The 17433-nt window shown below is 46.9% G+C and overlaps 1 protein-coding gene across 5 annotated transcripts in view; it reads left to right on the top strand.

The window, feature by feature from the left end:
* The window catches only part of SETBP1 (SET binding protein 1), a 348007-nt gene that overhangs the window by 176558 nt on the left and 154016 nt on the right, over positions 1 to 17433 (top strand). For all 5 annotated transcript variants that reach the window (XM_053664235.1, XM_053664238.1, XM_053664239.1 and 2 more), the window contains exon 3: positions 3426 to 3479. In XM_053664235.1, coding sequence (XP_053520210.1) covers positions 3426 to 3479 — 54 coding nt within the window. The remainder of the gene's footprint in view (positions 1 to 3425; positions 3480 to 17433) is intronic.

Raw genomic sequence — 17433 nt, forward strand, 5'->3', positions numbered from 1 at the left:
TGCCTTTGGTTGTTGCCCAGGTCAGATAACACCTAAAACACACCAGATTGTGAGTAAATAGTTCAGAATCTACAAGGCAAGGCATTCCGAAGTTTTAGAAGCTTCTGGATAAACTGTCCTTGATTCCACCCCCCTGCCGCCCCCACCTGCCATCAGAAAAGCTGTCGCGTTGGAACTGCAGTGGGCCCCTTGACCGTTTGTCGTTTCACCCGAGGAGGAGGAGGGCGCTCTCTCTCTCTCTCTCTCTCTCTGTTCACTTTCATATCATCTTTTCTTCCATTTAGCCTTTGACTCCTACGCTGAAGGATAAGCCAATATTCTCTCCTAAAACCTACAGTGGATAGAGAGGAGTTCGTTCCTATCGCTGATTAATTCACTCAGATATTTGAGTGCCTGCTTCATGCAGGAAGTGCTCTAGGTGCTGAGTGCCACTTCCTCTTGTCACTTAGAGGATGTCACAAGCCGTCTCTCACGGGTCTCCTTTCCAGGCTCCGCAAGTTAGTCACGATAGTCCTCACTGCCAGATTGGCAGTGTTCCCCACTGTCCCTGTAAGTCATTTGACTGACAGGTAATTATTGACTAATTGTATATCCAGACTCAGCAATACTTTGAGAAATACAGAAGTTATATGAGACAGTAACCATGATCTTCCTGGGCGCACCATCTTGTTAGGCGAGAAGAAAAAAAAGAAAAAATACATACAACAGAAAAAAAAAAGAAGGGGAAGTGTTAAGTCAAAGAACAGGTATAAAGGACCCATGGACAAAGACAACGAGAGGGGGAGGGTTGAATGTGGAGGGGCGGTGGGTAGGGCAAGGAAGCATAACGGGGAAACGGGGACAACTGTAATTGAACAACCATAAAGAATTTTTAAGGACACATACAGCAGCAACTTTAAACGACTCAGAGCTAAATGCATGCATCTGGCTCCTTAAGAGAAGGAAAAGAGTGTCTAAGGGCTTCAGGGAGAACGGGATAGATCCTGACTTTGGTGAGCAGGGGACACTGTGAGTAATAACTCCAAATGCCGCATCTCTATTTGCATTCAAACCAATGGATCTGGTCATTTCTCAAGTCTAAAACCACTGACATGAGAAAATAGTGCATCTGATGAGCTGCTTTGAACACCCTTGTGGTTGATTTGCAGTTGTGGCATCAGAACTAGGGGCAGCTGGACCTTGTGGTCTCACCCTTGCTGTCTACCTGGGGGACCCCATTAAAAGGCAGCAAGAGTTCCTAGCTGCTGAACTCCAATAGCCTGGAGCATCTGAGATTTGATTCCCATGTGCTACTCCTGTTGGTGGCCTTGTCCTTCACGAGGTCACCGCCAGACCCATGCCTCACCCCAGCCCTTCTGTTGCTCCTCCTCAGTTCCATCCTGACCTGTGCTCAGCTCGAATTAGAGGCCAAGGTTGGACTGGTGCGATCAGAAGAGTGGATGTCACTACCAGTTAAATAAAATAATGTCTGGAAGGAAGGGTCCGTGGAGGGTTTTTCGTAGAGACACGTGTTTCGCGTTACTGCCTGTTGCTCATCTAATGGGTAGTCTGGCACTCATCCCTTTGCCCTGTGCCATGTCTCATCAGCAAATTATCTCTAGTGTGCCATCAGTCAGAGGCATCATGTTATAAAAGAAAGATAATGAGCTCTGAGATAATATAATGTTGGGTTTAAATCCCAAATCCATGTACTACTTGTGTGGCCTAGAACATGCTATTGAACTTCCATAAGTGTCGATTTTGCCACCCATAGAGTGAAGGTACTTTCTATTTCGTGACGGAGCTGTGAGGATTGACAAAGAAAAATTGTATAGAGCAGCCATCACTGTGCTGGGCCCCCAGGGGTCGATCTTCAAAGCCTGATAGTGCCCTCCCTCCCTCCTGAACATGCGGGGGCCAGCGATAGGTGGCTGTAGGTGCAAAGGGCTCTGTGCTGGGATTGGCAAGTCCCTTTTCCATGTTTTTGTTCTTGCAGCCGCCCCACCTGAACTGCCTCAATTGCCCCCTTCCCATTGTCAAGGTTCAGTTCAAACTCTGTCCTATTTCGGCAGCCCCACTCTGAGCTTTCTTGCCTTATGCCCACAGTTTGACTCTTACATTCTGCTACACTCTGCTCACACTTACATACACGCCTCATTGTTTGGCCAGATTGTAGGTTTCTTAAAGGCAGAGAACTAAATCTCGTGATGTTTGGCCCTTAGTGTCTACTTAAGCACCCTCGTGGGTATTTCATTACAGAGGGGACAAACTGGCTCTCTGTCAAACTGATGCCACCTTGTCCAGGTACCTTCGGCTCGGAGAGCTGGGCATGGGGAGAAACGTATAGCTTTTCCATTCCCCACCTCCTCTATGCTCTATCACAGCATCGACACCAGTGCTCCATCATTTTTGGCCAAGTCATTTCAAGAAGTTGAAAAAGCTTTGCTGAGCCTTTCTGAAGGCTGGAGGCACTGGAACTCAGCACGACTCCCTCGCTTCCTTGAACCAAACAAAATATTGTTGCAGCAAACATGAAATATTTCCTACTTTTTTGCTAAATGCTCTCCAGGCCTAACAAAGCTAGCAGTCACACTCCCTGAATTAGAAATAAGCATCTGCCCTTTTTCTCTTTACTCCACACTCTTCCAACTTCTTTGAGCAAAACTAAAGAATGTGATTATTTCATTAATTAATCATGGGTCTATTGAATTCTTTCTGGGGGGGATGCAAAAATACTAACACCTTAACTTTACCCTTCACTATTGATTAAACACAGAGATACAGCAAATATATAAGCTTGACTCTTGTGTTTTAATACTGTGCATGATAATCTGAGGCATAAGCTATGAATACGTATGTAGTTTGTGGGATCAAAGGCATGTGATAAAGGGAACCTAAGTCACACGTAGCTGGGAGGAGAAAAGGGTCATTTTTACTGGTCTGATTAACAAAAGAAGAAGAAGAAGCTGCTGCAGCAGCAGCAGCAATAACTCTGCTAGATGAAATCCGCCTTGAACCGTCTCTTTAGCATGTGGTGTCACCGACTATTGTGACAGTAGGAAGAAAGTCAGGGACCTGCTTCCCCAGGAAGTGCACACACCTGTGGACTCATGTGTGAATTTACTTGTGACCTCAGGGAGTCTGGAGCTGCTGAGTGTCTTCCATAGAGCGCGATCCCTCATTTAAGACCCTGGGAAGCATCGGGGGCACTTACAAGAAAGGAGGGAGAGACAGTAGAGAGGGGCCATGCTGAGACACGGTGGCCACAGGTGAGAAGGTCTCTAAGTTGAGGCTCCCAGCTCAGAATCGCTCTTACCTTTTGCGATTCTGCTTCTTTAGCTACAGATTGAGGCTCTGGTGAGTCTAGTGCCGGTCAGTTGTCCTGGGGATACTGTACGCAAACTTTGAGGAGTATCACTAAGGAGAATTCCTTTGTTCTTTCCTAGCTCCTCGCAGCCAGTGACCTTGCAGCCAGCGACCTCAAAGGATTTCAGCCACAGGTGAGTCCCACTGACCTTTATTTGCAGTTTGGGAGAGTGAAGTATTCCATAGGCTGGTCACGAACAAACGAAGCTGGCACCTGGGCAGAAACCCTCAGCTTGGATTTCCGGCTTCTCTGACTCCAGATGCCAACCTGGAAAAGACCTGGTGGTGTCTTGCTCTCTCCCTCCGCTCCTTGCTCATCACATCATGATCAAACCCACCTTTTTCTTCTCTCTGTCTTAATATTTGATAGTGGGGAAAATGTAGACCAAGATGCTTAGACTGTGTGGTGGTAGGTGACTTAGCTTAAAATTAATTCTTAAATAAGAATTAAACCAAGGAGGTATAGGCTAGGGTGGGGCTGGTGTATTTCCCTGTTTCTCCTTTTGGGGGACAGAATGGGGTTTGTGGAATCTGTGTGCACATGCTTTGCAGTCATTGCTCTGGCATCCCAGTTCATCTCAGACTCTGGCAAAGGCAGATGGTTGGCTTTGGTTAGTTTTGCTCATCTTAGTTAGGAAATGGTCCACTCTCTGGCCAGAATGCTGTTTGGAAATCACCATGGATAAACCACAAGAGGGCACAGGCAGGGGCTCTCTGGGGACCTCCTTGACAGCAGGGAAGATGGACAGCCACCCTCCATGTCTCTAGAAGGAGACTGTCTACATAATACAAACAAATAAGCACCAACACATTCCCACCAGACACACAGAAGTTCCTGTGTTCCGCACGGACCCGGCGCGGGCAGACCATGTATCTAAGGATAGGTACACCCTAGAATGACAGCTGTGGCACTCTGTCCCCATTCCTGTCCCACTCTCAATATGAATCTTTCACTCCCCAACTCAGTGCTGCCGTCAGGTCCCACCATGCTGTGCCTTTTTGGGGACATACATCATAGCTCACAGCAGAGAACTTTTGAGGATAGAACACACAGTTTTCTAGTAGCGAGGATCGCATGTATTTGGGCGTATCTTCCTCTTGAAATGTGTTTCACATCAAGAGCTCACTGCGCCCACACTGCACCTCTCCTGTGCGGGGTGTATTCTGTGAGCCCCCTTGTACTGCTGTGGAAACTGAGGACCAGAGTCCTGATAAAAAGTGCCCTCAGTTGACACAGAAGGCCAGGGACAAGGTCAGAGAGTGGAAGTGTGAGGCTCCAGGGAGAGAAACCAAAGAGCGAGCCCATTGTCGAGTCAGAGGTGTAATTCCTGCAGCGTTTGACGCATTTCGATCCAGTCTGCCTGTCCTTCTGTTCCGATGCAGTGAGGCTTTGGAACAGGTACTCAGCTGGCCTGTGTGACATCTATGGGAAGCTAGTAATTAATTAAAGCACTTATTCACGCAGTCACACAGACTTCCAGTGGAGTCCAGGGAATGTAAAACGGAAACAAAATCAACATTTACTCATACCCCCCCCCCACTGCCACACCTACCTCATATGCCCGGCTAAAGATTTATTCGTGTCTGAAAATTTTAAAAATAAAAGGAAAAGTGCTTCGTGTGATGTTGTTTGAGTCCTAAAAAGGGTACATAGTAGAGACTGAGTTTATTAAATGACAGGGGTGTGTGTGTGTGTGATTTGGCATTGTCGCTTTCTGAGATGATCCTGGTCTCTCCACATCTGTCAAACCATGTCTCTAGATTGGATTTCAACTGAGTTTTTAGGAGAAGCAAAAGTGAGATATTATCTGGGTGCACCCACCACAGCATTTGAGGCCATGACCCTGGAAAGGTGGTGGCGTCCCTGCGGCCCCCACACCCAGGCCCCCCGTTGCTGGTGCAGATGGCTCATTCCCCTGCGTCTGCCTGACCTTCCCACGCCGCTCCATCTGTGCGTCATCCCCCTGAGGCCGGAAGCAGAAATCCTCGTTTTTTCACTCCTCGGGACGCATGTTCCTGAGGCCAGGAAGCCCGGGGAGTGCTGCGGCCCGTACGCAGTGCCCAGATCAAAGTTAATTCAGCAGGATCACTTCCGAATCAGAAAGGCCTGGATGTGTCTGCCATCAGTGCCTCCTCTGGGTGCTTTTCCAAACAGAAACAGCGCTCGGCCCACGTGCTTTGGTGCACCCCGCCTGCCAGCCCCACTGCTCCAAGTTGTCGGTCCCTGCTGTTACCCTTCCCTTCTCTCTTTGGGTTTCAGAAGAAAAAGAGTCCCGGGCATCCTGGTGTTCACCATAATTCACAGGTTTGTTCCCTTCCAGGAACTGTCAGGGACTTTCAGGGCAGGAATTCGCCGAGGACCCCTCTTGGGGTAACTATAATCAGGCTTGTCAGTGTTCACAGTCCACGCTGATCACTTGATGGTAAAAGGTTTTCTTTTCTTTTTTTCCTTGATGCCTGATCCTGCTGCAACCTCTTAGAGAAAATTGTCATGATTTCCTCGCTAATCTTTGATGGCTCTCTGCTTTGAAAGTGTGAACAAGGGCCACTCTGTTGCACTGGACCATTCTGTCTCTTTCTCTCGGTCCTCCTCTCTGCTTCCGGATAGAAGGGGGAGAGTTAAAGAAGGGGTATCAGTCTTTCTCCCCATGATTATTGGTTTGCAGAGATACTGTCCTCGCGTGTGGAAATAAACATGTTACTCTGCAGGTAGAGTCTGATGGCTGATGCTAAGATTCTAAGGTTGTAATTTGTTGTGGGAGTTCTGCCCAGCTGGTGAGCTGGGCCTCCGGACCACAGGGCATGGTACCGTCTCCTGGAGTCAGGCCTGGGGCTGACGCGTGGCTACTATTTCAGCAAGTTGTAAAGGCACAAATGAAAAAGCTTCTGAAATTCGCACCAAAACCACCCAGGCTCTTCTCTTCCCTTTGGTTCCCCCCCAAACACCTCTCTCATTTTTCAGCATCCTGTCCTGCTTGCCTTTTGAAGGAGTGGGCACACTTGCACCCCTCCTTTCTGGCCTTTGGAGGATTGGAAATGACTCCCTTCATCTCCCTCTGCCAGACCACCCCCTCGTACCCCCCAGAGGAGTAAAAGCAGGCATTTCATTCACTTTCGTAGAGGCCTAACAAGCCTACGCTTTCCTCTTCCTGTTTCCTTTATCCCATTTCCCTCTTATTATGAAAGCCAATCCGGAAAGGGGGAAACTGGTCCACAGGTACAGACGTCCACTTATAAAGAAGTCTTGGGCATGTACATCATGGCGACTATCGTTCATAATACTGTATGTATATTTGACAGTTGCTACGAAAATAGATCTTAAAAGTAGTCGTCATAAAAAATTATTTATAACTGTCTGTGGTGATAGATATTAATTACAAAAATTGTTAAGAAATTGGGAGAATACAAAAAAAGCCATAAGAAAAAACTCTCCTGTGGATGGTTCCCCAGGAATGTGGGTCCTGACGTGTTGGGGCCCCATGTTGGGGTGCGGCCTTGCCATCTTTTGTGGTACACAGACCTGTGCGTGGATGGATTTTTTTAATGTTCAAATCATATTTTATATGCTTGTTTTGTCACCTTCTTTCTTGTTTGTTTGCATGCTTCCCATGTCACTGGAAAATCTTCTAGCAGCTGGCTATTTTTGTCCAGTTGCTCGTACCATCGTTTATTTGCCCCTCCCCTCTTGTTAGACATTCCATTCCTTTTGTAGGCTGAGCTCTTCAGGAGCAATCCAAGGCCAATGCTAGATCCAGGGCCTGCGGCTAGGACACAAATAGCCTCCCAGGCTTCTTGGTATTTATTTCCCCTTTGTTTCTTAGGTCCTACAAGGATGTCATGGTGGCTTACACTTTGCAGCAGTGCGTCCATGTGGGTGTGCCCGTGGACGTTTGTACTTATGTGTGCAAGCCTCCCCCCCCCCCCCGTAGAGATGTGGTGATGAAATAAACCTGTGGGGCCCAAACTCGGATGCACGGTTCACATGCCTGGCCCCTGTGCTGGGAAAGCTACCTCGCAAAGACCCACCCCTGCTGGCTCAAGGACTTGGTCCTCTCCTACTTTCTAAGCTCTCCACTGTCTCAGAGAAGATACTTCCTTCAGTAAAAAATGAAGTTGGATTTCAAGTGGGCCTCATGATAGGACCTTAAGTGGGCAAGCATAAGAGATATCCTATAAGGAGAGGCGTTTGTGAGGAATTTCTAAAATGTCCATTGCTGTTATGGCCAAGAATACACTGTAGCAAAGGGTGGGAGAGAATAAATGAGGACACCCACGGAAACACTTTCCGGTGTGGAGAAAACAGGGCTCTCGGTTGCTGAGTTACTGTTCCATTCAAAGCCTTCCAGGGAGACCTTTCTGCGGCGCTCCCCGCTGTGCACACTCTGCCCCGGAATTTGACAGTCCTGCCAGGGTCTGCCGCTGGTGTCAGCTTTGTGACCCTGAGCACACGACTGAATGTCTTTAATCTTCATTTTTCTTATGAAGCGAGGTTAAATTGTGCAGCGTGTCTCACAGGTTGTGTGAGGATCAAATAAGACAATGTGTGTGAAAACAACCCGGCACAATGCCGGCCACACGCAGTGAATTAATTTTTTTCTTCCGTGAGAGATGTTCAGGTTAAATTATTGAAGGAGAAATTGTATTCATATAAAGCAAGCAGGTAAGTCTTTCAGGGGAAGGTGTCATCGTACCAAGACAGGTGAGAAGGAGGTGAGGTGATGAACTTATCCCAGGACAGGAGAGGCCTGCCTGAAGGCCGAAATAAGGGTGGAGAGGCTTGGATGTATTCTGGAGACTTGCAGGGGTTTCATTCATCTGGTTTAGAGGTGGGGTGGTGAGGTTTCAGTTGCAAATTAGGTAGGTTCCAAATTGCAGAAGGTTTTAAAACTCTGGAAAAGGAGTCCTATTGTTTTTTTAAAGTAACTATTACTGAACTTTTCAAACTTATACAAAAATAGTCATAACAGAATAATAAACCTCCAGTATATTATCCAGCTTCTGTTGTTTATTATCCAACTTCAATGCAATGGTATAGTTTGTTGCTAAAACAAACAAACAAACTGTGATTTGTAGCACTTGCCCATTTCTATGGTGTAAATGTCTCTGCCTTGACCAAGTTTAAGCTACCAGTGGTTTAATAAACTGTTTGCAGAGTCTTTGACAGTCAGCTTCCTGGAGCTGTTAAGATCGGCCCTGAACACGCACCACTAGGCCAGCCTCAGTAATCATTATCATTTGCCAATCTTCATGAATACTCCAAGCTCCTTTCACTTTAGATTTTAATTCTGGGGGGTGTGTTTTAAAAATCCCACTCATTATGCTATTTTACTTATAAATACTTTGGTAAGCGTCTCTAGTGAGAAGGTCTTTTTAAAAAAACACAATCGAAGTGCCATTACCATACCTACCAAAATTAGCAACGATTCCCTACTATGTTCTGATACCCAGTCCAGGTTCGGAGTCCTCTGATTATCTTAACATGTCATTGTGTGAGTTGAGTCATTTGAATGAGGACTGAGTTTAGAACTGGGCATCCATCGGGAGACGGTAGGAGCAGTGGGGGTGGGAAAGAGCCAGGACAAGAGCCAGGACTGTGCTGCAGGAAGATCGCACTGTTGGTAGCTGGGGTGAGGAAACGAAGAGGGGACTCTGCAGTAAACCTGGGCCTCAGGTCCATGTGAGGAGTAGGATGGAATGATGCTGGACTGGAGCTAACGGGGTTGCTGCTGAGGTGACCCATGCCAGGGGCGGAAGCCCTGGCCCCGGCTGCTGCTTGGCTGAAGGGGGGCCCGGAAGGAAGTGCAGGCTGAGAAGGTGCAGCATCCTCCCTGGCTGAGAAATGATAGCTGCACCCTGTTCAAAGGAGGGGGCTTTGTCCTCCCTCTGCAAACCTTTACTTCATTTTTCTTCAGGCCCATAATCAGTTCTGTTCCTAGATCATCAGGGGATATAATTATCTGCAAAATATTTTGAGCTCCATGGCTTTAACTCAGAAGATTTTAATGCAAGAACCCCAAACTTGTGGTGAAGAGAAGCTACTTTGGGGGACGGTAGGGCTGTGGAGTTGCTGAGTAGCCAGAATTCCCAGCTGTGCTCACGCATAATAGAAATTGCAGGTGAGGCTGAGAAGGGACTGTGGCGGCAGCCCATGGCTCCGTGGTGTGCTGTGTGTGTGATCGCTACAGATGGGTGCTGCCACGCTGAGAAGTAGCAGGGCAGGTTGGGGAGTTAGAGGCTTCTGACAGCTCCTCTCTCTTTAGTGAGAAGCTCCTGATTCCCAGGTTGCTTGTTCTCGTGGGTTGATCATGTCTTTCCAACAGAATCACCACAATCTGACTCTCCTCCAAATGGGCACCCGCTGCCTACAAGTTCAGCATCACCAGTTGTAAAGATTGAAATGGAAGCTCTGGGCTTTCCAGGGCAGTCAGCCCCTGCTGAACTCAACAGGGGCTGGTGTTAGTACAGGCTCACAGTGCCTTGCATTGAGGACATAAATGCTGAGGATTTACAGAAACTGTGCTACATGCCAGGAAGTATTCTTGGAACTTGACATGCATGATCTCATTTAATTATTACAAGACCTTTGTGAAATCAGTAATAATACTGTATCTTCCTATTAAAAGGAAGCATAGGGAAGTTTTGTTCACAAAGCCCATAGTGACAGGATTGGGAATTTACCCCAGGCAGTCGGGACCAATATCTTTGTTCTTAACCACTTCACTTATGCCACCTTGAACTAGAGCTTATCCCTGCGATTATGATCATTCGAACCTCGCCTCACCACTTCATAAAACCAAGTGACCTCACCTTCACTTGTGTACATTGTGTTGACTTTTCTCACTCTTTGCCAGGCTCCAGGAGAAAGCAGTTGGTACCTCTCAGAGTAACAGACAGAAGTGACGCACAGCATTGTGAATCCTCCCACGTTGTCAAGGAATTTCTGTTGTTCTCCTTCCCGTCCTCCCTACACTCCCGATGGAAGAATCGTGGGGCGGCCACCCCTTTTATACGGGAGCAAACTGAACTGAGGCAGAGGGAGGCAGGTCATGCAAGACACAACGATGAAAAAACAGATGGGCTTGCTTTGAATTCACCACAGACTGCCTACTTTGCCATTTGGGGCAGAACCATCCCAAAGCAAGCCAGTGCGTAAGGAAATGCTGCCCTCCATGCTTGCTTACCTCCTCTCCCTTTCAGAGCTGGAAGAAGAGAGTGAGCACCCAGGGCAGTGGTTCTCAACCTTGAGTGCAGATGGGAATTAAGGGGGGACCTTGTAAAAATTACAGGAGTCCAGGCCTAACCCCATTGAATCAGGTTGGGTGGAGCCCCGATAGTGAAGTTTTCAGAAGCTCCCCAGGATCTAAATCAACTTCGTAATTTTCTAAAACAAACAAACGAACAAACAAACAAACAACACTACAGTGCAGAGCAAGTGCTGCAGGAGAGAAGGGACAGGGACCCCCATTTAAATAGTGTCTACCCTGCGTCAGGAACATGCCTTGTGCTTCACTGGCCCGTGGCATCTGAACCCCGCACTCACCTGCTTATCATGCTTATCAGCCTTCTGACTCCTGCCCTTTCACGGAGGAGCAAACCATGGTCCGGGCTCAGGGAGCATGGCCAAGCATGGATTCTGTGAAGCCTACAACTGTGCTCATCTCCTGTTATTTCTACTCAGCCATTGAGATTTGCCCAATATTTTATACTAGCTAGTGATGGCGTTGGGTTCCTGGCCTCCTCTGCTTGACACCTAGATATGCTTTCTGGCCTCTAGAAGATATCAAAACAAGCTCCAGCTTTCTGACACCACCCCACTACAGAATGCATCTCACTGGCTAGCGCACCTAATGCCCTTGTCTTCAGGATCAAGGTTGATCCCCGCGGGTCTCCCTTGCTCAGATTCCTGTTTAGTAAATCCATGCCTTTTCTCAAGGTCTTACTTTGACTCGCCTTCTGTCGGCTGCCCTGTGTCTTTTGCTCTCTGATTCAACACTGTTCAGAGCACGGACTGCAGACCAGTGCCAGCCTGTCAAGTGTGGGTTACTGGTTCACAATGAGATATATCTGGAAACAGAGAGTGTTCAGAAATGTTTACAGCAACTTTGATGTTTCTGTGATATCCAATCATGTGACCATTTTCCTACTGACTTACCTTTACAGTACTGTTACCAAAGTCATTCAGCAAAAAATCATTTGAGAAGCTCTGTTCTAGTTACACAGTTCCCTAGTTTATTAAAAGGGTAGGATCTGGACTCTTGTTTTTCTTTGCCTTCTTCTATGAGCTCATGTGAATATATTTGTGTTATGAATAATGTTCCCCCTGCCAAAAAAAAACATGGCTCCACCTGTGAAGATGTCTTTCTGGCTACTTGTAGGAAACCTACACGAAACATGGGTCTTTTCTTATAATCCCTAAGGCAGCACACCTAATTCTTTTTTTCCCCAAACATGGATGTCTGTGACAATAAAAGATCAGTTTTAACAAAATAATTGGCTCTCAAGCCCACATATACCCAGCACTTAAACCCAGACTGACCCTACTGATTCTTCTCACATGAAATCCCCAGCTTCGGACAACAGGTGTATATTCTCTGCTCTGCCGGCTTTGACGGTGCTTGTAGAGGATTTGGGGCAGGGGGCGGGGACAGCATTGGTCTTTGCTCCTGGGGAGAGAAGATCTCCAGGTGTTTCCAGAGTGTCTGGTCTTTCAGTGAAATATTCTGAAGTTTTAGTAAGTTCTCTTGGGATACTAAATCTGTTTAGAGTTTAGTGAATATTCGGTTACTCCCAAGATGTTCTGACCATCCGAGGGCTGTGTGCAGGTGCACCCAACTTAACACAAACTAACGTGTAGATGTTCATGACAGAGATATTGATAGGTGACAGGTCGGTGCCGGGGCAGGGTTACTCGTATGCAGGAAGAAAGGTTTTCCACTTCATCCAAGGAATCAACAGAAGTTATCTCTACTAGTGTATTCAAAACTGAGTTAGCCTTTTAAAATCTGATTTAATCTCAACTTTTTGGAATAGAAGTGAAGCCAACCACTGGAGATTCACTTGGAATATCACCCTCTTCTCTTTCGACTAGTTTCTCATCTAAAACAAACAGACAAACAAACAACAAACAAACAAAAAAACTCAGCAACAAGGGTGCAGAGTTTGATGATTTCTGTGACTCTCCTGAGACTCAAAATGCTTAATTGCTCTGTGACTTTGTCCATTGTTTCCATGTTCCTACTTTTCTATTCCTGTTTTTCCCTACGGTTTTTCTGGTAAAGAAGTTTCAATCTGAGCTTCTTTAAAATCATTCTGTGATTCTGCTCATTTAATTTAATTCTGCCCTTGATGTTTCACGATAAATCTCAGGTATCTGTGTTTATTAGCAGGTTGAGTTAGAGAGTCAGATTTCCTTGTGTCTACATTGTAATATGATGCATAACTTTGTTCTACACATCTTTAAGTCCACAAATGACTCACCTACAGAAAATGCTAATTCACAGACCACCTTTAGGACTTGAAAGAAAGTGTCTTCTTCACCATTGCTTTACCAAGGTAGTTTCAAACCTACCTCCTGAGAAATAAGGCCCACCTCTCCAACAAATAAGCAGGTTCGCTTTTTAGGTTCTTTCCAACCCGACTGCCCAGCTCACATTTTAGCCCTCTTGTCCCCCCACCCATCTACCCAACCCCTTTCCAAGCATCTTGTACCAAACAAAAGGGATCGATTGAGAGGTATCAAGAGACCCTCAGAGAGAGGGGCCCCTCATAGTGGAACAGCTTGCAGCTCTCAACGGCACCTTCCAGCCATCTGCTTGCTTGTGTTGGGAGGCTATTATCACGTCTGCAAACAGCCTCCGCCACAGTTTTCTGGTATTTCCCTGATAATGACCATTCCCTTCCTCCCTTCCCAGTTCTCCAGTTCTTCCTTCTCTGTCTCCCACTTTTCTCAACACGTGTGTCAGAGCCTCTGGTAGAACTGTGGTTCCAGCAGGTGTCCCAAGCCAATGACACATGAGATGAGAAAGCTTTGTGATATCATTGTAATCTTTATCCCTATATATAGTAAAAAACTGATGCTCATTTAGGAACATAACACAAATTCCTTCCACCCTACTGTGTCCAACATCTAGCAACATTACTTTATCATTTAGGAGTTAAGAGCAGTGATTCTGGGCTCAAACTGACAGGTCCGAATCACAGGTCTGCCCTGAACAGTAAGCCGTTCATGGGTTATTGACCTTGTTGCTCATTAGTGACAGCATACATACCTGATAGGGTTTTGAGGAGGATTCACTATAGAGCCAAAGAACAGTGTCTGACATCTGGCAAGCACTTCATAAATACACACTGTAATTCTTCTTATTCTTAAAAGTTACATGATTGAAAGTCAACCTGGACCACTGAAGTCAAGGTTAGCGCAGAAATTGCAGCTCCCCAAGACAATCTGACTAGAATTGGAGATTATCAAAGAAGGGAAAAATAAATAATGGGCAAACAGGAGTCTAGATCTTGCCCGATCTTTCCACCAGTTTCTTTTTGACACTTACCAGTCTAAGTGGGCAGTGACAGACAGGCCAGCACTGTGACAATGACCCTCGAAGAGGCTGCAGCAGGACAGAGATGGGCAAGAGTGGCTAAGGGATGGATGGACAGTTCAATGGGGAGATGAGAACACCCACAAGTGCCTTCATGGATTGCTTCCTTCTCTCGCCATCTATGGCCCTTTCTGAATGAACATCTTCTCTCTTTCCCATAGAGGAGGACTAGCTCAAAAGTATTAAAAATGATTTTAAACACATGTCCCAAGAGCTTTTCATCCACCAGAGTATTGCCTCATCTGAACAGCTGCCTTGGGTCCACTGGTCTCAGCACAATGCCGGACATGCACCTGGGCTGCGACTGTAGAAGAATCATGGGCACAGTGATGTACTGCCCAGAAAATTAGTGAGGCAGTGTACCAAAGAGCGTCTCCACAGGTGCTGTTCAGGAGACTGTGGGAGAGAATAGGACTTCGGGGGCTTCTTGTATATGACTTTCGCAGCCGTAAATTCCATTGTCCCTGTATGCAAAAATGAGACAAGAGGGGATTCAGTAGTATGTGGGTTCTGGGTTTTGTGGACCACAAGACAGAGATGGCACCTGCGGACAGGAGTTATCCTGGCCTCGGGACTCTCATCTCCAGTAAGCAGTCCATCCCCACATATGGACAGGGCAAGTTATGGGAATGAGAAGTGTGCCCCAAAGTCCGACTTGATTCTACCACAAGAAAACAGCAGCTGGCAAAATTTGGGTTTCTTGCGCTGCTTCTGGGTTGGAACAGAAATGCCAAAGTGAGGGATGGGGATGGGGATGGGGGGATGAGCATCATTTTTTAAAAAATTGATGTGCTTCCAGCAAAAAAATAACTATTTGTAGAGTCCTTTCTTAGGGATGTCTGTGTACCGGGGTGAAAATGGACGTCCCAAACAAAAATGCACATATGTAAACTCTATTCTCCTTGTGCTTTCTGATCTTGTGGTTATAATGAAAATGTCTTTATTACTTGTCCCATGTTTCGGAGCTAACAAGATTTGTTAGCCTTTTTCAGGGCATCCAAATCTTTGTAGGTTTCTGTGTCACTTGCCATTGTTTTATGGTTTTTAGAGTAGGAGTATTCAAGTACCTCCAGAATTGGGACTAGAAATACACAGCTTTGAATTAGGTCAGCGTTTGGTTCACCTGCCTCCAGCCTACTGTATTACTGGCATCCCACGAAAGGCGACTGAAACACGGATCCTGAGAGAAGTACGGGGGACGCTGAAGAAAGGAACGCCTGTGAAAGCTCAGCCTGCAGGCGTCTGGAGAGACAGCGCGTTTTATTCTTGATAAACTCCAGCAGAAAAGAGCAATCAGCTACATGGGAGCTGGACAAATTAAATGGCTGAGTATTATTTCAAAGGAGAGCTTGGGCAGCATCAGAAATCCCCCATCAGCTGTAATAACACCAATTACTTTGCCAATTGTAGATTCCATCGTGATGTGTTTAGTGCAATCAGGCCTCGGACTCTTGCAGGGGCCTGATGGGTTTTGTTTACTCTGAATGTGCATTTGTAGAGAATCTTTTGCACCCAAAGGCTGAGAGCTCTAAGCATCCTCCTCTCCGTCCAGATTCACACACAGCTGAGGGAGATTATCTTTGATATGGAAGCAGGAGAAGGCTGGGCAGGCGGGGCCCAGTGTCCCTCTCACTGGACAATGCCCAGGATTTAAATACAAAGAGCACAGCTGGGTGTGGTAGTTCTTGGTGATGTAGCGCTTTCCAGCAAACCCCTCGGTAGATTGCCCAACTAGTAAATAAATATATATATTGCTGATTACAAGCAGGGCTTCTTGGCATGTTGGAGCATGGGACGGATCACCATTAAAAATAATAACAAACACGAAGCTCTGGGAGGAGAGGATGCGCCAAGAGTTCATTAAGCCTTAAATACTGACAAATGGGGTGGGGGTGCAGGGGTTTTCATTGTCTCCCTTTGTGAACCAGTTGGTCAGATGGCACATGTACGTATCATTTCAAATATGGGAACGGATCCTAAGAGAAGAAGGTATCCCTCCTCCCCCCACCATTGTAGCAGGGAAAGGAAAATTTGGAGAGTTTACAGGAACATTCATTTTTTTGTTTACATTTGGCTCCGTGGAAATTAATGGGTGTGTGGCTCCGGCTACGTGGAGGAGTTAGCTGTGATTCTCCATTAACACTCTCGATTGAGGAAGGCGCTAATCATGGGCGTTTACCGAGCACTCGGCCGACTGACAGCTGGAGTGGAAGCTGTATCTGTGGCTGCTGGGCACCCAGATGAAGAGTTAAAGGCTGATTTGATTCCACTTGTGCTCAGCTGTCATCTGAGGCCAGAGCCTGGAGGACAATGGGAAGCTATTCTCTTCCCTCTGCTTTGTGACAAGCAACCTTTGTGTCACCGTATTTTTTTTAACCTGCCTCTTCCTCCTTGGGGGAGCCTGAAATAAAGCCCCTTTGCCTGGGGAAGAAAGGATGCTTCTGAATTCAAAGGCAGCTGCCAGTGCTTCCAAGTGAGCGCTCATTGGCTCACAGCCCTCCCTTCCAACTGCTGCCAGCTCCCTGTCCAGGAGTCAGGGCAGGTCCTGATTTAGACAGGAAGTTAGACATGAGATCAGGTGGGGACGGGGCATAGGTCCGTAGTGTATCAGGTTAGTGTGGCAGGGCTCGTGCTGTGGGCTTCAGCAGCCTTGCACCTAATTCATTTCAGGAGAGAGAGAGAGAGAGAGAGAGAGTGTGTGTGTGTGTGTGTGTGTGTGGTGTGTATGAGGGTATGTGTGTACACGTGTTTGTTTCCCCTAAAAGATGCACTTCGACCAGTGCATTTGGTTTGACATCAGCCATTCTGCAGGCGGCAGCTGTTCAGATAACGTTTCTGGCTCTCAGATAAGAGGCAGAGCTTGTCTCCTGCAATCCCCCTGGGGACAGCAGTGGCCCTCCGAAATCACCAGATAACGGAGGAAGCATTACATGGAGGACAGGGCGTCCAATCATGCCATGTGCGCTCGGCATCGGGTGCTCCACGCCAGTGGCAAAGGGAGCTGCCACATCTGGCCTTTTCATCAGCATGACTTGGACTGCATTCAGGGATCTCTTGACTCTGGGGAGATTCATGTGTTCACACGTGACCTCAGAGGACAGCTCTGGCTTGGCGACACAGCCCCACCATGAGCAGGGGTGGTGCTCCAAGTTGCATTCATCAAAAGCAGTCCCAGTGAGCTGTGGTTGTGTGTGTGCCCCCTCGAGACCAGGTCTCAGAATCACTGACAGAGCTTGGCCATGAAATGAACTTGCCTCTTGCTGCAAATACCCTTCCCCATCTTCCTCTATAACATCTTTTTAAGAATAGATAGGCAATAAACAATCCAGCGTTTTAAGAGGCATGGCCCTTGTGCCAACCTTAATGATTTCACTCTCCTGAAATATCTATCAGTCTAGATTAGCTAATCAGGGTTTCTATGAATTAAATGTATGTCCACCCAGATACTGGACCATGTACCAAAAGTTATGGCCACAGACTTTTTAAGAAGGTA

The sequence above is a fragment of the Artibeus jamaicensis genome, unplaced genomic scaffold (genome assembly GCF_021234435.1).
Source record: "Artibeus jamaicensis isolate MK-2021 breed Jamaican fruit bat unplaced genomic scaffold, CSHL_Jam_final contig_354, whole genome shotgun sequence".
Lineage (NCBI taxonomy): Eukaryota > Metazoa > Chordata > Mammalia > Chiroptera > Phyllostomidae > Artibeus > Artibeus jamaicensis.